General features: G+C 41.4%; 1 protein-coding gene across 1 annotated transcript; it reads left to right on the top strand.

The window, feature by feature from the left end:
* Window positions 1-4,925: 4,925 nt before the first annotated feature.
* LOC137362414 (probable G-protein coupled receptor 139) lies at window positions 4,926-20,125 on the top strand. Its single transcript, XM_068026821.1, has 3 exons — window positions 4,926-4,938; window positions 10,212-10,322; window positions 18,397-20,125. Exons 1-3 carry the CDS (start codon window positions 4,926-4,928, stop codon window positions 19,290-19,292), a joined length of 1,020 nt encoding a protein of 339 aa, XP_067882922.1. The 3' UTR covers window positions 19,293-20,125.
* The last annotated feature ends 2,173 nt before the right edge of the window (window positions 20,126-22,298 follow it).

Here is a 22,298-nt window from a genome sequence, read left to right as displayed (position 1 = left end):
ATGGAGTGGTGCCCAGAACTGTACAGAGTACAACAGCTGTGGCCTAACCAGTGTTTTATAAGTCTGCATCATAACCTCTGGGCTCGTGTATTCTATGCCTGGACTAATGAAGGCAAGTGTCCCATATGCCTTCCTAACCACATTATCTACATGTGCTGCTGCCTTCAGTGATCTATTGAAATTTACACCAAGATCCCCCTGACCTTCTGTACATCCTTGGGTCCCACCATCCATTGCATATTCTGAGAATCTCAAGATTATTTACGTAAATTATTACAATCAATTCTGACAGGATATACTGCCACATGGAAAAGCAGAGATTAATCAGGGATGGTCAGCATAATTTTTTTTAAGGGAAGGTCGCGTCTTACTAACTCAATTCAATTTCTTAGGAAGTAACAAGGTGGATTGTTGAGGATAGTGCAATGGATGTGGTCTGCATGGATTTTACTAAGGCTTTTGACAAGGATCTCAGGTCTGAAGAACAAAATATGAAATCTGTTTGGGTGGAGTTAAGAAACAACAAGGGGCAGCAAACATTGGTAGGGTTTGTTTATAGGCCACCAAACAGTAGTGGTAGTGTGGGGCATGGAATTAATCAGAAGATTAGAGAACCAGGCATCATGGGTAATGCAGAAAGCACGTGTGAGTTCAACCTTCATATCGACTGGGTAAACCTAATTAGAATGTTATGGATGATGTGTCTCTGGAGTGTGTTATGGATGGGTTTCTAAAGGAGTATGTTGAGGAACTGACTAGAGAACGGGAAATTTTAGATCTAGTGTTGTGTAATAAGACAGGGCTAATTAATAATCTTATTGTAAAATAACCTTTAGGGATGAATGACCGTAATATAATTGAATTTTACATTATGTTTGAAAGTGAGGTAGCTCAATCTTAAGCCAGGGTGTTAAGTTTGAACAAAAGAAGTTATGAAGGTATGAGGGGCAAATTTGCCGAGGTGGATTGGAAAAATACACGAAAAGAAAGGACCGTGCATAGACAATGGATATTCTTTAAAGAAATATCACATAGTTTACAGCAACTATACATTCCTTCAAGGCACATAAACCACAAAATTAAAGGCAGTCAACCATGGACAACAGAGGAAGTTAAGGATTGTGTATGATTAAAAGAAAAGTCCTACAAAATTGATAAACTAGAATATGAATGCTAGCTAGAAAAGATATAAAACCCGACTGTAAAAGCTTCTACAGGTACATAAAATGGAATCACTTGGCTAACAATATGTGGGCCCATTACAGGCAGAATCAGGAGAATTTATAATGAGGAATAGAGAAACGGCAGAGAAGGTAATTGATTACTTTGCGTCTGTCTTCACTGAGGAAAATACAAGAAATCGCCCAGAATTAGAGATCCGAGGGGTTAGGGTGAATGAGTAATTGAAGGAAATTAGTATTAGTAAGAATGTTGCCTTGCAGAATTAATAGGGCAGAAGGTTGATAAGTCCCCAGGAAGTGATATTCTACATCCCAGTGTTGAAAGAGGCAGCTATGGAGATACTGGATGCATTGGTGATCATCCTCCAAAATTATATAGATTCTGGAGCGGTTCTTCCGATTGAACGGTAGCAAATGGCACCCTACTATTTAACAAGGGAGGGACAGAAAAAATAGGGAATTACAGAGCTGTTAGCCTGACATCAGTCGTTGGGAAAATGCTTGAATCGATTCTAAATGATGTTATGAACGGACATGTGGATAATAATGATATGATTGGGCATAGTTAACATGGATTTATGAATGGGAAGTCATGTTTGATGAACCTGTGGAGTTTTCTGAGGATGTTACAAAGAGAATCAGTGTCGGTGGACGTGGTGTACTTGGATTTTCAGGAGGCGTTTGATAAAGTTCCCCACAGGAGGTTGGTTAGAAAAAATTAAGCACATGGAATAGGACTTCATATACTGGCATGGATTAAGGATCGGTTTCAAAGCAGAAAAGAGAGAGTAGACATAAAATTGTCATTCTCACGTTGGCAGGCTGTGACTAATGGGGTGCCACAGGGATCAGTGCCTGGGCCACAGTTATTTACAATATGTATCAATGCTTTCGATGTGGGCACCAAATGCAATATTTATAGGTTGGCAGATGACTCAAAACTACGTGGAAAGGTGTGTTGTGAAGGAGATGCAAAAAGGCTTCAAGGGGATATAGACAGGCTCAGTGAGTAGGCAAGAACGTGGCAGATGGAATATAATGTGGAAAACTGTGAGGTGATGCACTTTGGTAAGAGGAATAGATGTGCAGAGTATTTCTTAAATGGTAAGATATTAGATAGTGTACATGTACAAAAGGGACCTGGGTGTCCTTGTCAATAAGTCAGTGAATGCTAACATGCAGGTGCAGCAAGCAATTAGGAAGGCTCATGGTATGTTACCCTTCATCACAAGATGATTTGAGTACAGGAGGAGTGAAGTCAATCATATCCAAATTTGGTTAACCCACATTTGGAGTATTGTGTGCAGCTTTGTTCCACTTACTTTAGGAGGGAGAGCAATGAAGGTTCACCAGACTTGTTCCTGGGATGACAGGCCTGTCCTCTGAAGAGAAATTGAGGAAACTGGGCCTGCATTCTCTAGCGTTCCGAAGAATGAGAGGTGATCTCTTTGAAATATATAAAGTAGTTAAAGGGATAGACAGGGTAGATGCAGCTAAGGTACTTCCCCTGGCTGGGGACTCTAGAACCAGGGGACACAATTTCAAAATAAGGGGGATGCCACTAAGGACAGAGTTTAGGCGAAATCTCTACTCCGAGGGCTGTTAATCTTTGGAACTCTGTCTCCAGAGGGCTGTGGACGCACAGTCATTGAGTATGTTCAAAGCAGAGATTGACAGATTTCTAAATACAAATGACATGAGGGGATATGTGCGGAAAAGGTAATGAAGTGGTCGATCAGCCATGATCATACGAAATGGCAGGTCAGTCTCGATGGGCTGGATGGACTACTCCTGCTTTTATGGTCTTATGTTCCTATGTTTCTAAATCTTTGATTTGTCTCTGCTTCCACCACCCTCATGGGCTGTGAGTTCCAGGTCATTATGATCTACTGCTTATAAACTTTCTTCCTCATATTCCCCCTGCATCTCTTACTCAAAACTTTCAATCTGTGTCCCACAGTCCTTGTTTAATCAGTTAATGGAAACAGCTCTTCCTTGTCTATCGTATCTAAACTTGTCAACATCATGAGATGTCTAGACAGGTAGGTAGGGAGAAACTGTCCCCACTCATCCGAGGATCAACGGGTGGGGATAGAGTTAATGTACTTGGTTAAAAAAAAACATCCCAACATGAGGAAAACGTGTTCACACAGCCAGTGGTTAGGATCTGGAATATGCGGCCAGAGAGTGCGATAGAGACAGGTTCATTTGACACAACCGACAGGTAATTATTTCGTAACACGAAAAAGAAGAATATGTAGGCTTATGGGGATAAGGCAGGAAAATGGCACTAACGGAAGTGCTCACTCAGAGAGCTGGTGCAGATACGATGGGCTGAATGGCCTCCTTCTGCGCTGCAACAACTCTGTGATTCTGTCATAATTTAGTCCACTTCCAGTAAATATTCTCTCAATATCCTTTGCTCTAGGGAGAACAACCCCAGCTTTTGCAACCTCACCTTCTAACGGAAATCTCCCATCCCTGGAACTATACAGATAAATTTGCTCTGCAGCCTCTCAAGCAAACTCATATGCGTCCTAAACTGTGATGACTAGAACTGGATACAATACTCCATTTGGGGCCTAACCAGAGCTGCATACATTTTCAGCATAACGTTCCCGCTTTTGTACACTATGCCTCCATTTAAGAACCCCAATATCTCATATGCGTAGCAATCACTATCTCAATATGTCCTGCCACTTTCAAAGATCTTTGCACAACCACACACAGGTCCATCTGTTCCTGCAAAGTCTTTAGAACTGAGCCATTCGGTTTGCAAAACCTCACACTATCCCTTCTGCCATAATGCATCACCACACACTCCTCTGTATTAAATTCGATCTGCCACTTCTCTGCCCATTTTGCTAGCCTATCTATCTCCTGTTGCAGGAAGTTTGCATAAACCTCACTGTTTGCCATTCCTCCAAGTTAGGTTTCATCAGCAAATGTGGGGATTCGTCTCTGAATTCCAAGATTCAAGTCATTAACATATAACAAAAAAAACCAAAAACGCAGAGGTGGCAGCACTGACCCTTGGGGAACACGAAATGTCTACCATCCTCCAGTCTGAAAAACAACCATTTTGCACATTTCTCTGTTTTCTGTCCTTAAGCCAATTTTTGATCCAATTGGACACTCACCCTTCTTTTCCATGAGGCTCAACATTGTTCACCAGCCTTTTATGTGGCATCGAATCAAACACTTTCTTAAAACCTTTATGAACAGCAATTACCCCATTCCTTCATCAACCTTATCAGTTGCATCATCAGAAAATCCAATTACGTTCGTAAAGCATGATCTGCCTTTTGAAAATTCATCCTGACAATCGTTAAATAACGTAAACCTATCCAAATGTGTGTAAATTCTGTCCCTCTGATTATTGTTTCTAAACCCTTACTCACCACTGATCTCAAACTGATGGAGAAAATTAAGATTTTCCCAATTGTTGAACAAATTCTCCAGACTCAGATGTTGAGAATCAAACACTTTATTGCATGATATCATGGGGTTGCACACCTTACCTAAAGTCTACTCCCAAAGAGCTACAGATCGCCGTGGATTTATATCGTATAAAAGAGGCAGAGCTAACAGTTTCCCAATTAGATAAACACCCATAAGATGGTCACAAGACTGCCTACTTGATTGTGCACCATGCAGAGTCCGAGGTCAGCAAAACATCAGTTTCAACAATAACAAGCTGGTTCCTTAATCCAATGCCCACTCCAGACACCATATCTGGCCGTAATGTCTGATTGTGGTTAGCTGCTCTGTCTACAAATTATGACCGTTGGTTGTGGTTAGATTAGCTACAAGCTGTGTCCTGCTTTTCTGCTTCTACAAAGTTAAGTCATAATTAGCAAAGCTCAGAAAAATTTCTCCAACAATCCCTCCTTTTATCATACCATGATAACACAGCATCATCATGAGTAGAGGGAGAGGCAGGGTCTTAAAGTAATCATTGAAGCAAAATATATTTTTCTGCCATCGCGCTGTATCAGCCACAAGGCCAAGCTGGCAATACATGATTGATTAATCTCAGCTTAAATGTTCCCATAAACTCTGTTCTTAAAATTCTAAAATTCTGTTCTCACAGTCCCCTCTTGACTCTTCAAAACCCCTTTAAGAATCCTTCCCTTGATCCCACCTAAGTGCCTTTAATGGTCTCTATTTGTCTAGAAACAGCCTTCAACACCCGGAGGGGTCGCACTCAATACATCGCCTGCTGATATCTCAAGGGGGCTGTGGGAACTCTGTAAAGTTTTGCAGGGGCTTCAAATACTTGTTTACAAAATAAAAGGTGGAACACTTGTTCAATTACCATCTCATTTAAGCATCACTGTTACATAATCGATTGTATAAACATAATACAATTTCATAAAGTACATTGATCATTCATTAACTCATTTTCAGTATATATGAAAAGGTTATACAATTACCCTTTAATAGCATAACTAATTGTCCCTCCTTTGACACAGCAAGTTCAAACACTAATTGCTTTTTGGGTAGCTGTCCAACCTGTGTTCATACATCCTCTTACATCGCCTAATTAATTTCTTAAGTTGCCAAATTAAGTATGTCACATCTAACACCATGATACCCAAAACCACTATCAGGACATGGGAGATAATTCTAAACCAGGGGTGTATCTGCACGTTTGAGCCCCAGTTCCATAAGTCCTCCTGCCAGGTAGAATCATTTATCTTGTCAATCTCATCTTCTGCATCTTCGACTGTTGTTCCAGCTTGCAATGACTTCCCGCTGCTGTCTCTCTTTACCCAAGGGTGTGGGCAATGGCTGAATAGTATATTCATATTCTCGGAGGTAGTTTGTCAAATCCTCCTTAATACTTTTTGTTTCTGTCTTTTGCTCATGTATCTGTACCTGCTCCATCTTCCCTACTCGGGTTGGTATTTGTGGGTTGAACCAAAATTTACTGTTGCTCACTGGACAAGTCCGTTTAGATCCATACTGATATTCCTTCGCTGTGGTGGTTAAGCAATATCTCCCCTTTCCCATATAGGCCACATGGGTTAGTCCTGACAATGTTTTCCTAGCTTCCCTGGTGCAATTTACAGTGGCATTAAAACCACATTTTGATTCTGCCGTTTTATATTTAGGATGATGACATATGATCACCTGGTTTTCCAGACTACACTCAGACAATTGACAATGTTGTTCCAATTACCTCTTTTCCCAATTTCCATAACATATGGTAAAATATCATTGTACTTTATGTAATGTTTTTATCATTTTCTCATTACCAAATTCCTGTCTCAACAATTGTTACAGTAATACCTTGCACAACTCTCGGGTCTTCTCAGGGCACCAATCAGGTAGCTGGATATCTGAGAAAATCAATATTACCGGTACCAACTCAAGCTTTACATTATCGTCTACAATTTTATTAGTTTATATTATCGCAAGTCCATTTTCTGGTCCTGTAGTCAAGGTAAGGCAAAGGAGACCAGTCACTTGTGGCTGTTGGGTCGTAACCTTACTCGTTAGTAATTAGAATGTGGGGTTAACCGTGGGGGTTGGTGCTTCTTGTCTGTTTAATCTCACAACCTGAAATAGGAACTGTCCTTTTTTGTATCTCAGAGCTTTAATATCTTGCGCTAGGGGGAGTTCGAGGATTGTCTGCACTCACTTTTGCTCTGTCTCATGCTTTCCCTGTGTTATTGCGATTCACAAATAAGAAACCTTTTCCTTCATTATCGGTGCCATTTTCAGCCTAACTTTCACTCTAACCTTCTTGAAGGAAGGTGGAATATCGATGGATTATTATAAAATCCCTGGGAGAGACACGTCCAGATGTACTGTTGTCCCTTGAACGTAAACGCAAATTTATATTGACACTCTTGTGCCAACTGTATGGACCAGAACTCATTGCTAATGTCCAACACAGTAAACCACTAATTTGTTATTTTCTAAAACTTTGATTGTCCTCTTAAATATCAGATAGATTTCCCTTTGAGTGCTTTAAATAACCACTCATATCAATTAAATTTTGTTTATAGATTCCAATTTCTTATGCCCAGACTTGGTTGTACATTTGTACGTTAGGGATAGAAATGCTTGCAAGTATCTTTCCTTCTCAAGCACTTTGCCTCATTGATAAAGATGCTATGGTATTTGATGTCTGCAATTAAGTTTTAAATTCTCAAAGCTGCTGGATCTCTTGTTGTGGCATCAGTTCTCACATGGCCTTGGAACCTGCCGTCACCTGCTTAAAAATAATCCATTGTGGCTCTGCCCCTGAGCCCAATAGGTTAATTTGTCCAATTCTATCTGTCAACTTAGAAATGTAAAATTTAACAATGTCCAATATGTATAAATTTGACTCTCAGCAATGCAAAAAGCTGCAGCGGGTTAAGTTCTTTGTTTATCTCCAAGGGGGCGGAGCAAAACATTCTCAGCTACGTCACATTACAAAACCTTTCTTTTCTGATCGAAAAGAACTATCTATTTTAAACCTTTTCAATCCATTTGGTATCCTTAGGGTTTAAAAAAAAATCATGTGTAACATTTTCAACTTCAAAGGAAAGCATCTCCATCAGGAAAGACAGCATTTTTAGATTAAGCTCCAATTGTTTCCAAATGTTTTAGTATCTTTTGTAAGAGGTTCCTAATCCAAGGATTTTTAAAACAAAGACGATTCCAATTCCATTTCACTGCAATAATATTTTTTAAAAATCAAAACTGCTGATGTTAAATGAGTGAGTCCCACGTCTGGAACTTAAGACTCGTCCAAAACATGACTTAATAAACTTGAAAGTTCATTGTTGTTGCAAATGACATTAACAGTTCTTCAACTTAAACAGGTCAATTAACCTTAACAGTATTAATTCAATTCAGACTTATTAACTTATAATACTTATTAACTACACACAGAACAGAATAGCACGTGCTTATTTTAAAATAAAGGTAAATTACGTCATTTTTCTTGCTCTTTCTTCAGGCGCCTTTTCAAATGACTGTAATAAAACCAAAAACTAAAGAAAAAGTTATTTAACATTCTTACAACAAAAGACTTAACACTAGATCCTTACACAAACTTTAATCTTTTTAAACAGACAGAATCTTTCCTATATCTCCTTTTCTATCCTTTCTTTCCCTTAAAACAATATAACAGTCAGTAAAACATGTCTTCAAATTTAGACTGTAAAATAAAACAATAGCAGAGTTTCCAATTAAAACAATGTTTCAAACTCCAAATTATATTTCTGCCAGACATCTTCAGACCTTCAAGGCTGAAGCTTATCCCTCAGAAAATTGTTCATTGCCTTTTCACAGTTGCAAAACCAACTAAAAATAAAACTTTAACTTAAAATATAATACAGTTTTATATCCCATTCCTGGGTGCACAACACTAAATAGAAATGAACACACTGAACCATCACTTTTCGCAATCATTCAATTCCAAACAACTTAATAGACTTAATTTTCAACATGAAAGCCAGACAACAAAGATTTTAACGACAGTCAGTTTTGCAGAACACAAACTGTACATCCCAGATATTCAATTCATTCGTGGAAGCTTCCGACATTCTCACAGTTGAATCAAAGACATCATAACTTGGTTTTACTTTAAAACATACCTATCTTTAAAACACATATTTACCGTGACACTTCTGCGTCTCCTTCGAGGGGGCAAACAGACGTGAGGCGCCTTTCTCCAGAGGACATGGTTTACTTGTCCCCGGGGGCAACCCTTCCTTCTTGAAAGCCGTTGAGTCCACTCTTACTTCTACTTTCTCAAAACCTTCTAAATTTACGCGTTCTTTTCTATGAATCAAGTAGCATTAAAACAAAGGAAAACAAACAAGACACAACCAAAGGAATAGACACAAGGATACGAACAGGCACAGTTAATGTTAAATTCTCAAGGTCAGCTAACCGGCACACCCCTGTCTCTCAGGCCAACGCTCTTTCGTTCTCCCTCCGTCCCACAGCCTCTCTCTCTGGGGCCAGATTCCGGCTCGTGTACTCAGGAGCAATGATCCCGTGCCTGTCGGGTCAATTTGGTAGTTTAGTTACAGCCCCAGTCGTTCACCGTCCCAGACGGTTGTACTAACTCCTTTTGTCCCACAGCCTGTTTACTCCACCCGGTGGAGGAACAGCTCGTGCAAACTCAAATTAGGATCACCAAATTCCCGGAATTTGGTACTACTGCTACACCGAATTCGCCACATTTTACTGGATTTTCTACTTATCTCCTTTTCAACTTCCCTTCGCGGAATTTTAAATCTTTTCTGATCAGGTTTCAGCCAATTCTTCCTTGACCCCTTTGTTCCCTTCGCCCACTTAATTCCTGGCCTTCACGTGGGACGCAGTTGTCCTCTTAATTCTGGCTCAGGCTGGGTGATTGGGATATCAGGGTCGCAGAAAAGTTGACTTACCCCTGATCCTGTTGATGAGTTTTTTTTTCACGAGGTTCTTTTGGATCCCGTGAACTCAGGGATCCTGCCGACTACGCCAAACTGTTGAAGAAAATCCAGATTGTGCCCAATTGTTGAACAAATTCTCCGGACTCAGACGTTGAGAACAAACTTTTATTGCATGATATCATGGGGGAGCACACCTCACCTAAATGCAGTCCAGTGCTGCTTCCCCCAACTACAAATCGCCGTGGACTTATAAAGTATAAAAGAAGCAGAGCTAGCAGTTTCACAATTAAGCATAAACCACAGGACAACCACAAGACCAACTGCAGCTCTGTGCCCTTTGCAATGTCCGAGGTCAGTAGAGCGTTAGTTCGAGCATAACAAGATATTGTTCCCTATTTAACGTACACACTCCAGGTACTATATTTGGCCGTTACTTCTGGCTAGGTTGCACAAACATGATAAAAGCGGAAGAGTCAGTAACGAATACTCTGCTTTCACTTCCCCAAAATTCATCATGAGCTCTGTCCCTTCCTAAGCCAGATGATTGTGGTCAGTTGCTCTGTCTACATTTCCTGATCATTGGTTAGGTTAGCTACAAGCTGCGTCCTGTTTCTCTATTTTTACAAAGTTAAGAAATAATTAGCAAAGCTCAGAAAATTCTCCAACACCCTTCAAGAGAATCATGAAAGCCACTTCAGCACGCGACTCCGGCTGTTTAACGACACTTCAGGAGGGAAGCCGTCTTTTTCAAAAGGTCTGCATTGTGTCTTTTCGAAAACGTGCCAAGTGAATTATGAACTATTATTTTGTTTATAAACTTTAAAAGTGCACTATTCTTTTCAACTGTACTTTGCTTACGTGTGTTTGTGTATGTCGCTGTGTGAGTGAGTGGCATAGTGTTAGATTTCGTGGTGAGTGTTGAATGAACAGTCCAGAGGGTGTGCATTCATGCAATGCAGGACATGTGAAGAGCAGTTCTGGTCTTCAAAGTGGAGCTAAAATGCTCACATGCAACTTGTCTATTCGAAGAAGAATCACAAGAAAAAGAATACAATACAATGGACACACTGATGGACTGATAACAAAATGCTGCTAATGAGCCAATGTTGCAAATGATTTGTCAATTGAGTATGTAAAGCTGCATGCTCTAATTCTGATTAAGAGCAGCTGATACCAATTGTGGAAAGATCAGGGTGCATATGGAATAACCAGTTTCCACCTGGGGAGGGGTACGGGGGAGCTGGTCTGGAGAAGGGAAATGTAGTCTACACTTATGCTGTATGGAGTATTGTGAATAAACCTATGTGGAAGTAAGACTGGTTCCTGCTTTGTCCTTTGACAGATGCATGTTTACCAAATATGGTAAATAATGAACCTACATTTTGCGCCTTCCCAGGATCTGATCGTGTAATTGGGATGTTTCATTGTCCTTTGTTGATCTCTATCAGGGCGAGAAATTTGCCTGACTTCAGGCCGTGCAGGGCAGGTGAATGAAATATTCTATGAGGCTATGAGTCCTTCTCTCAGGGTAATTCAATCCAATGAGAAAACTACTCACCGCAAAGTAAAACATCTGCAATAACTGCAACTCATGTAAGGGAGAGGCAGAAGGAAGTAGACATGTTTTTGCTGACAGATTTGCCTTGAAGTCTTTTTGGGGGTTTGTTGAATGTCAAGTTTGTAAGTGTAGAATTGATCCATCCTGATATTGTGCGAAATCAAACATAAAATCACATAACTATTTCGGAACAAAATGTAAAATTCGGATGTAGGGGAGGAACTGATCTTCCCGAGAATGGTAACGAAATTATTGAAACAGAAAAATGTTTGTATTTACAAAGGACTGAATCTGATTCACCAGAGAGTCCGAGTGTTTGATTTCTGTTTGTCATGAACGTGAAATCTGTGGCAGCTTTGTCTTTACAGCCAACTGGCATAGTCGGGGTTCGAGGTTTCTTGTTGCTGTTTTAAGTAACCCAGAAAATGCAATGAATTACTGGGGCGGGAATTGTATTACTTACTTTCCGTGGAACTCCTTTAATCTGTTGTCAGTCACTTCCAGAACTCTGTGCCAGAGCTGAGCTGTTAACAGCTTTCTCAATCACCTACGAACTGGACCCTCAAACGACAGATCCATCAAGAAGAAGATAATGATAGCCCTCCCATTGCCCCGACATGCACCACCGCAATTCCCCTGATACGATGACGTACTGCCAAATAGTGGGAAGAGATGGTTCATCGAACTCCCCAGAGTAAGCTTTGCAAGCCCCATGGTTCGACGGACAGCAGCAGAACTCTCCCTATTGTGTCCTCCCCTTGACAACATGTAACTAAGTATTGAAGGGGAATGAACAAGCCTGTATCAGATCCAATGACCCCTCCTCTTGTCCATATATGGTACAACCCTGCGTATTGTCCTTGTTTTCCTGTTCATTACAATGCATCTATTCGAAATTATCACAGCCAACCATGAAGCTCGTGGCTTGTTTCAACAAATAGATCAACGACAGTTTGTACTTCCTTCATCTACCCTGTAATTTTCCACTTTCAATTATTCGGTCAAACATTGAAGCCAAGATTGACGAAATTTGCATGAATGACAAACAAGCTGAACCTGTCTTCATTCACTGCCAACTAACCACACCATAGATTTTGCATTGTTTGCATCCGGCTTGTGCTCATAAAAGGACATTGAAAATTACATCACCCATTTGCCAGGAAATTACCAAGTGCAGCAAGTGAGAAACTAACGACCTCCCATTGATATTCATCATCGTGGTCAATTTCCAGTTACCACATTATCAACATCCTAGGCATTCCCTTTGATCAGAAATTTAACTGGGCCAGCCAGATAAATATTGTTGCTCCAAGAAAATATCAGGCGCTGGAATTTATGCAACAAATAACTCATCCACTGCCTCTTAGGTTCGCAATCTACAAAGGCATAAGTCAGAGATAATGGAATGCTCTCCAGTTTCCTGGATCTGTGCCACCTCCAACAAAACACAAGCGCCTCAGTAAGATCCAGGTAAGTGAACGCACTTGATGTGCACCTGATGCACCACGTCAACACTGAACTCCTTCCACCACTGCACACAGTGGCTGCTGTGTGTTATCTTTGGCCTCCTTATCCCGAGAGACAATGGGTAAGCGCCTGGACGTGGTCAGTGGTGTCTGGAGCAGCGCCTGGAGTGGCTATAAATGCCAATTCGAGAGTGACAGGCTCTTGCACAGGTGTTGCAGAAAAATTTATTTGTCGGGGCTGTTACGCAGTTGGCTCTCCCCTTGCGCCTCTGTCGTTTTTCCTGCCAACTACTAAGTCTCTTCGACTCGCCACACTTTAGCCCCGCCTTTATGGCTGCCTGCCAGCTCTGGCGAACGCTGGCAACTGACTCTGACGACTTGTGATCAATGTCACAGGATTTCATGTCGCGTTTGCAGACGAAATTTAAAGCGGAGACTTGGACGGCCGGTGGGTCTGATACCAGTGGCGAACTCGCTGTACAATGTGTCTTTGGGGATCCTGCCATCTTCCATGCGGCTCACATCGCCAAGCCATCTCAAGCGTCGCTGACTCTGTAGTGTGTATAAGCTGGGGATGTTGGCCGCCTCGAGGACTTTTGTGTTGGAGATACGGTCCTGCCACCTGATGCCAAGTATTCTCCGGAGGCAGCGAAAATGGAATGAATTGAGACGTCGCTCTTGGCTGACATACGTTGTCCAGGCCTCGCTGCTGTTGAGCATGGTACTAAGGACGCAGGCTTGATACACTCGTACTTTTGTGTTCCGTGTCAGTGCGCCATTTTCCCAACCTCTCTTGGACAGTTTGGACATAGCAGCGGAAGCCTTTCCCATGCGCTTGTTGATTTCTGCATCTAGAGACAGGTTACTGGTGATAGTTGAGCCTAGGTAGTTGAACTCTTGAACCACTTCCAGAGCGTGGTCGCCAGTATTGATGGATGGAGCATTTCTGACGTCCTGCCCCATTATGTTCGTTTTCTTGAGGCTGATGGTTATGCCAAATTCATTGCAGGCAGCCGCAAACCTGTCGATGAGACTCTGCAGGCACTCTTCAGTGTGAGATGTTAAAGCAGCATCGGCAGCAAAGAGGAGTTCCCTGATGAGGACTTTCCATACTTTGGACTTCGCTCTTGGACTGGCAAGGTTGAACAACCTGCCCCCTGATCTTGTGTGGAGGAAAATTCCTTCTTCAGAGGACTTGAACGCATGTGAAAGCAGCAGGGAGAAGAAAATCCCAAAAAGTGTGGGTGTGCACCATACACAATTTCACAACGCAGGACGCGACTAATTTTACTTCGACAGCTCCTTTCTAGCATGCCACCTCCAACACCTTAAAGGATAAGGGGGCGGACGCATGGAAACATGGACACCTGCAAGTTCCCTCAAGCCATACACATCCTGAGTTGGAACGACGTCACCATTTCTTCACTATTGCTGGGTAAAAATACTAGAACTTTCTTTCTAATTGCACTGCCGGTGTGTCAAAAGCAGATGAAGCCCAGGGTTTCGAGAAGGTGGCTCTCCATCTCGTTCTCAAGGCAAACAAAAGATGGATCACAAATCCCAGCCTCGCCAGAAATGCCCTCGTCCAAGTTACAAGAAGGAAGTGCCTTCAACTTGCGACCTCAGGCTAAGCCCACATTGGTGCCCCAGCCAGCCCGGAAATCAGCATCCTCCCCTTGTATCCAAGCCATCAGAAACCTGCTGTTGATCACCTCTGAAATATTGGCTGCTCTCACACTTTGCTTCCACAACCGTAATCCAGCCTTCCTCACCTCGACTCTCAATCTCCATACTGCTCTCCTTACCAAGTAACCCATTTCCCTCCACCGCAAACTACAGGCATACCGAATGCCACAGCTCAGATCCTAATCTGGTCAAGGACGCATACCCTTGAACTCTGCCTTCTTGCCAAATTCCACATTTTTGCAGTGGTTCCAGTGAATGAATTTGAAGAACTTTGTCAATTCCTAACATTAATTTCGTGGTCCACTTCCCGGACAGCTCAGTGATCAACCACAGCCATAGATCTCTGTGCACATTCTCCACCGTTTATGAATAAGTGGTCTCCCAATTAAAATGGTAATGAGGAGGAATTTCTTCTCTTGAAAGTTCCATCACATTTAGAATTCTCTTACCCAGAAGGCAGTGGAGTCTGCGTCGTTGAATATATTCAAGGTTGGTTGAGACTAACTTTTCATTTGCGAGGGAGTGAAGACTTATTGTTGTCTGGTAGGAAATTGAAATTACAGCCATGTTCAGATCAGCCATTATGGTATTGAATGGCAGAACATGATCTCTGGGCTGAATGGCCTACTTCCGCTTTTATTTCTAAAGACCTTATCATCATAGGTGCATCTCTTGCACTTGAATAGAAAGAAGCTGCAGGCAAGGAGACTAGATCTTGGGTGTGATGGAAGAATGAACACAGATATTTTGTTCGCGATTTTAGTTGGACATGGTGGAAATGGAGGAGGATGATGTATTGAAGGTGGAGGCATTGGACAGGAAATTGAGAATAAGTGAATTAATAGCCTGGTTCTGGAAGGTAGGGAAGGAGGTGAGGACAGTCACTCGGGTGATGGAACAGATACCGCAGAGGACTCTGCAAAACTAATGTGAGGAATGCACGGTTAACGTGAAATGAAGAGACTGCAAAAGCTCTGGTATGGAAGATGGCAGCGTTGGGACAAACAGAAGGCGATGAGGATACTGAAAGAATGGAAGTTATTATTTACACAAAGCAGAGTTGGAGGATATATCTGTGGGAGTTGGTGGATCACACTAAATGCTGATGCAGAGCCTGTCCATTTAAATGGAGAGGGAATTCGTGAAAGAGAAGTGAAGGGTCACAGATGGACCGTTTTCAGGCGAGGGGGAGACAGATATTTCAATGCAATTGTGATTAAATTTTCGAGCTCAATGTGAAAGAAGGTTTTGACACAAATCCAATCATCAATGTATCGGATAAAGAGGTGGAAAAGGGAACCACACTAACTAAGAGCGTGTGAGGGATGGAACAACATTGAAAATCCTGACATTGTGCCCAGTTCTGGGCAGTGAACTTGTGGAACAATGTGTCGGCTTTAGAGTGGGTGTAGGAAATGATCAAGGGAAAATTTCCAAGTGTGACAGTTGTTTCATGCCGACAGATTAGAGAATCAAATTGAGAGAAAGGTTGATGGAGTAGTTAAAAACCACGGACGGTTTAAACAGAATGGGCACAGAGAAACTGCTCTCATTGGCAGACGTAGCGAAAACCAAAGGACACATACATAGAATCAATGGCGACATAAGGGAAAACGTATGTTTCCACAGCACGTGTTGAGGAAATGAAATGAACTGCCTAAGGGTGTGGTGAATACCGATTGAATCAGAAGCGAACTGAATAATCAACTTAAGAGAAAAGCAATGCATGTCAGTGAGGAGGAGATGTGGAAGTCAGATTAGCTGAGGTGCCCGTGCAGAGAACAGACATGGAGAAGACAGACCAAATGGCCAAATGCAGTGTTGCAACCATTCTATGCTCCTTTTTTCTTTGAATTTATGAATTGTTGAACAGAATTGTACAGCTAATGAGGGCACCCAAAGTGCAGACGAACATCCCTGAGAGGCTCCTCTGACGTTAGGAAATTAATTTCTGAATAGTCATGCAGAGCGAAGGTCTTCACTGAAACAACATGAAATCTACAGATGGGACTCATGATTTTTCGAGGACTTCCTTGATTTCTCTTTAACACAGCTTCCACTTATGATTAGTTGCTTGTTGTGATCAGATTTGCCCAGTCTTGGGGGGTGGGGATGGGGATGGCGATGGGTCCAATTCAATTTCAGTGAAAAATATATTCCATCAACAGGGAATTAACACAACTGTCCTAATCTGTTTGTTCAAAGATTAAGAAAAACTGTTTGAACAATTTTGCAACCTCAGTATCCCCATGGAGATCCGGGAGGGTATAAAGTTAATGCACTGGGAATGTGTCACCTCAGAATGTATTTCAGAGGTATAACCTGCAGCACGAACAGACCGATCAATCCGAGCAGAAAATGCACCGACCAATTCAATGGGTGGGGAAAATATTCTGTCTGATCCTTGCTATCATTGGCGTTCCTGGTAAGTATCTCTAACCAATGAAGTTTTGCAAATCTGTGTATGAGCTGGTTTCTTCCATTACCATGGGAATGATAATACTACATGAGATCGAATGGTTACAGTTAGACAGACACATATTCAATAATATAATTGCATTAATTTCCTGAATTATCTGTGCAGTTTGAATCTGTTGTCTCAACTGTTCCTAGCTCAAGGCACACTGCATTGTAAAGTTATTGAATTATGTGGAATGTTGTGTTCTGTAGAATCACAGCTCAAAGCAGCAGTATATCAGAGGGTAAGGATTACTGCAATTATCTGTTAATGTAGAATTATACAGTGTGTGTGCACCAACTGGTGTGGAGCCCCTGACCTCAGTGAACATGTCTAACTGGGAGTCTCTGTCACTCGAGAATTACACTGCTTGTGGCTGACTAACTGGTCTGGACAAAGTAACACTAGGTACCATGTATTTCCTGGAGTATCTGTCATTGTAGTCAATGCTGGTCCCCATCTTACTCTTACTCGAAGTAGAGTTGTTGACAGCACTATTAGATGCTGATTAATTTCCTTCCCGAGCACGGTCCTGAGAAGCGTTTGGTCATGAGTGCACTGCAATAATACATAATCCTCTTCAATATTATGAATAATACTGATGACTATGACTGGTTAATGGACAAGTTACCGATTTTACAGCACAGAAACAGGACATTTGGCACAACTAGATCACGACTGTCTTCCCTCTCTACACGATGCTTTCTTCATTCCCGCTCATCTAATTCCATCTGTATATCCTTCCAATCCTGTCTCCCTCATTTTCTCACCTCGCTTCTTCTTATTTTTTTTCCATTGCAACTTCCACATTCTCAGCACTCCAAGTAAATAGGTCTCTCTTGAATTCCATCGTGCATTTATTGATGATCATCTTATTTTGAGGAAATACTGAACTGGTCACCAGCAAAAGTTGAAATATCAGGTCCACGTTTTCCTTCTCTAATCCCTATATAATTTCAAAGGCCTCTATTAGTTGGACACACATACTTCTCTTATCAAAAGAATCGAGCCACAACATATCCCGATAATTATAATCTCTCAGTTATTGTATTTTTCGTAAAGAATGTGTGCACCTGTTGGTTACCCTGGATACTTTTATCATGTGTAGCCCAGAAGCGTACATTATTATTTATGTGTTCAATCACCGCCTTTCTAATATGTTAATGATATTCCTGTCGAAATGAAAGCCTGTGCGTTGATCATATTTGCACTGTCTCAAGCAAATCCCTGTTCAATTTCAATCATTTATACATCAGAAGGAATGGCCAAAGACGTCTGAGTGCCTCCTATCCGAGGGACTGATTCGAATCAGGCTGAAATTACTTCAATGCCAGGGAGTGATTCGAGCCCGGGATGGATTCCGACAGTGGGAGTGGTTGAAGACTGGGTAACGTTCACCAATCTACCCGTTTTTGGCTCCTCGTCACTATAATGAACTGGATGACCAGCATCCGGTGAGCAGTTGTTCGTCCCTTCCTGGATTTGTTAAATCTGGAAGTGCTGGTGTTGGAGGCAGGTTGGTGCCATGGACCCGATCTGACCTGATCCCAACCCACATGGTTGTTTGTGCTAAAATCCTTCCTGCTTGGGTTGAGAAGTGCGGAATGTTTTTCAGTTTTTTCAGTAATTCGCAACCGCTTCTCCTTTCTCTCCATTACAGTTAATTTAGTGTCAATTGTAATCCTGTCCAAGGGAAATTGTGGATTCTCCACCTGCACCACTCGCTACCTGGTGGCCATGTCAACGGCGGATCTACTGGTCATTATCACTGAGATCATACTCCGGAGAATCAATAACCTTTATTTCCCATTAAATTTCTTGGACCTCACCTCTGTGTGTCGCCCTCTCTCTGTCCTGATCCGTGCAGCCATCGACTGTTCCGTCTGGTTCACCATCACTTTCACATTTGATCGATCTGTCGCCATTTGTTGCCAGAAGCTGAAATCAAAATATTGTGCCAGGAAAACTGCGACTGTGGTTCTAACAACTACCGGCATTCTCCTCTGTCTAAAAAATATTCCCATCTACTTTAGATTTAAACCTAGAGGGGTCATCGACGATGTACAATGGGGCTGCTCTAACAAGCCAAGCTATTTTACTGACACTCTATGGATTGGATTTGCAATGTTTGAAAAAGTTTTAACACCATTATTGCCATTCATTTTAATTCTGTTGCTGAACACTCTGACGTTCAGACACATTTTAGTGACCAATCGTGTTCGTCAGAGACTGAGACGTCAGAGCAAGAAAGATAATCACAGTGACTCTGAAATGGAGAGAAGAAGGAAGTCTATGATTTTACTCTTCACCATATCTGGCAGTTTCATATTTCTGTGGCTGGTGTATATTTTATATATATTTGATGATGGTTATTTCTTAGATGATGATTCTTACTATACCTTTGAAGATGTCGCATATATGCTGCGGAATTTAAGTTGCTGTACAAACACATTTATAGATGTGGCCACTCAGTCCGAGTTCAGAGAGCAGTTAAAGAGCGCGGTGAAATATGCAGTTACATCAATTATTAAATTAATTCACAAACAAAGCAACTGAGACCAGCTTAAAGATCAAGTGGTTAATGGACAAGAGGTGACCGCTGGAGATCAAGAAGAAAATGGCCTGCAGGAGTAAAGACAAAAACTAGAGCTGTTCGTGGCGGGAAGAGGGGGTCCAGAGCAAGAGGATCGGTAGTAAATTAGCAGAAGTCAAAAAAAGAATATTGAGCATAGAGCAAAGGGAAAGAGATGACCTTCGTAAAGGGGTCAGGAGGAGAGTGATTGCAATCCATTAAGGAACTGATGTGAAAGAAGCTTAAACTGGATATGACACCGATCATTAAACAAGAGCCATGCAGTTTAATCAGATTGCTAACTGACTTGATCAATTAAATACATCTGCAGTAGAAAACATTTATAATTAAAAGCAACGTTGTTTTTTCCTGATATTGCATTAGACACAACGCTGGCACCCTGGGAAAGTTGAGGTGAATTGTTTACGGCAGTTGGCATTATTGATAAGAAGAGGAAAGATTGATGTACAATTGCTTTGTATCTACAAGGATGTGTTGTTTGTTCAAACAATGAAATGTTAACTCTTGGAGCCGAGGAAATAAGAGATGGACATGCATTTAGCATACTTCAGTCTAATTGCAGAGGTGCGGTGTCAGCAGATGAACCTCATGTTAAACTAATGGAAGCGTTAATTCAAAGGATATCATAATAATGATTTGGAAGCCCAAAAGATGGAAACTCGGAGTCTTTGCTGGTACAGTTTACAATGGTGTCTGTAGATTAATTATTCTGAAACACAGTTCCACGTAATGTCAATTCAGAGACTGGAGAACAAAGGGATCGCCTGTGCTGGCAACATTCAATGAATCCTGGCCTTGAAGGATAAGAAACTTGCATGTTGTCTTCAGTGCTTTTTTGTTAAGTATTTATAACATCTTGCTTAATAAATTATACTGGATTCATAAGTAGCCGTTATTTGCAACTTGTTAGGTCAGGCACAACTGAGGACACCATTGTAATACATTGAAAATTCAGAACCGCGAATTTTTAAATAAAAGTGTTTAAGCCTCAAAACCCCAAAACATACAATGGTGTAACTTGGGGCCAGACGTTGAAAAAGGCGAAACCGAAATGATTGGCTGTGAAGTTGAGTGGAATCTTGCTCTGATTAGTCTGACCAACTTTTTTCATTCAAGGAAGGGAATCCATAAGGGGAACAACCAGACATAGATCCGCAAGACCGGAGAATAAGATGAATTATGAGGTAAAAGATTGGCCAAAAACATGGAACGAATATCAGTAGAAAAGATGAATAACTTAGTATTTTAACCTTCCAAGAACCATGGAATCATAGAAACATAAAAAGTTTAAGGCACAGAAAGAGGCCACTTTGACCCATCGTTTCTGTGCCAGCCGAAAAAAGGATCCACCTATTCCAATCCCACCTTCCAACATTTAGTTCTTAGCCCTGCAGATTATGGCATCTGAGGTGCATATCAAGACTCCTTTTCAATGAGTCGAGAGTCTCTGCCTCAACTACTCTTTCAGGCAGTGAGGTCCAGATCACTACCACCCTCTGGGTGAAAAACGTTTTTCGTCATCTACCCTCTATTCTTCCAGCAATCAGTTTGAATCTGTGCCCCCTCGTCACTGAGCTCTCTGATATGGCGAATAGATTCTTCACCTCCACTCGATCTAGGCTTCTCAAGATGTTGTACATTTCAATCAGATCTCCCCTCACCCTTCTCTGTTCAAAGGAGAATAACCCGAGCCTATCCAATATTTCCTCCTACTTGCATTTTTCCAGTCCTGGCAACATCCTCGTAAATCTCCTCTGTCCCCTCTCTAGTGCAATTACATCCTTTCTGGAATGAGGTGACCAGAACTGCACACAGTACTCAAGTTGTGGCCTAACCAATGAGTTATACAGTTCCAGCATAACCTCCCTGCTCTTATATTCTATACCACAGCGAATAAAGGAAAAGATTCCATATGCCTTCTGAACCACCTTATCGACCTGTCCTGCTACTTTCAGGGATCTGTGGACATTGACGCCAAGGCCCCTCACTCCCTCTACACTTCTCAGTGATTTATCATTTAAAGTGTACTCCTTTGTCTTGTTTGACCTCCCAAAATGCATCACCTCGTATTTCTCCGGCTGGAATTCCATTTGTAACTTTTGTGCCCATGTGACCAGACCATCAATATCTTCCTGCAATCTACAGCTATCCTCCTTGCTATCCACAAAACAGCCAATCTTCGTCTGGTCTGCAAACTTCGTGATCATGAGGTCTACATTTACATCCAAATCGTTAAGATATTCCACAAAAAGCAGTGGACCAGTATTGAGCTCCCCGGAATACCACTGGAAATAGCCCTCCTGTCATTGCGACACCAATCAACAATTACCATTTGTTTCCTGCCACAAAGCCAATTTTGAATCCACCTCGGATTTGGTGATAATTACTGTTCCTGAATTACCACGTGTATCTGGACAGAAGGAACTTATCTGGCTCCAAGCCAAATGGACCTTGTGTTCTTTGTTTCTCTAAATAAGTGGACCATATGGTCACAAAGATCAATCAACACCAGCAGCTTAAGACTTCTGCAACATTTATGACAGCATGGTAATATTTTGATCTGAAGGTTTGGCCTTATTTTTTTTTAAAGTCAGGAATTGCCATTAATTCATTCATACATTTGTTTCGATTTGTTATCTTTCTGGAGAACGTCTTTGTAATTATTTGCAGATAGCTCGCATAACAACTGTAGACATTAGTGTCTCTGATAAATTCATCTGAAACAACGAAACATGGAAATGATTGTTTAAGACATTTAAATCAATAATAAATTAATTAATATGAGTTGCTATTCCAAGCACTCGAAAGGAAATCTCCCTGAGTTTAAAGGGATATACACATACGTAATTTTCAAAAAAGTTAATGGGAATACTGTCTAGGTGGTAGCTGAGTATTAAGGAAAACCTCCTTTTAAGATAATTAAATGAAAGATATTATCAACTGATGACAGCATTATTTGAATTTGGGTA

Source organism: Heterodontus francisci, unplaced genomic scaffold (assembly GCF_036365525.1).
Source record: "Heterodontus francisci isolate sHetFra1 unplaced genomic scaffold, sHetFra1.hap1 HAP1_SCAFFOLD_52, whole genome shotgun sequence".
In the NCBI taxonomy this organism is placed as follows: domain Eukaryota; kingdom Metazoa; phylum Chordata; class Chondrichthyes; order Heterodontiformes; family Heterodontidae; genus Heterodontus; species Heterodontus francisci.
Note: the sequence above shows the minus strand (reverse complement) of the source record. Positions and strands in the feature narration are given on the sequence as shown.

Coding starts and splice junctions, on each gene's coding strand:
- LOC137362414 (XM_068026821.1), top strand. Junction 10,323..18,396: donor GAAGCCGTCTTTTTCAAAAG/GTCTGCATTGTG, acceptor TCTCCATTACAG/TTAATTTAGTGTCAATTGTA.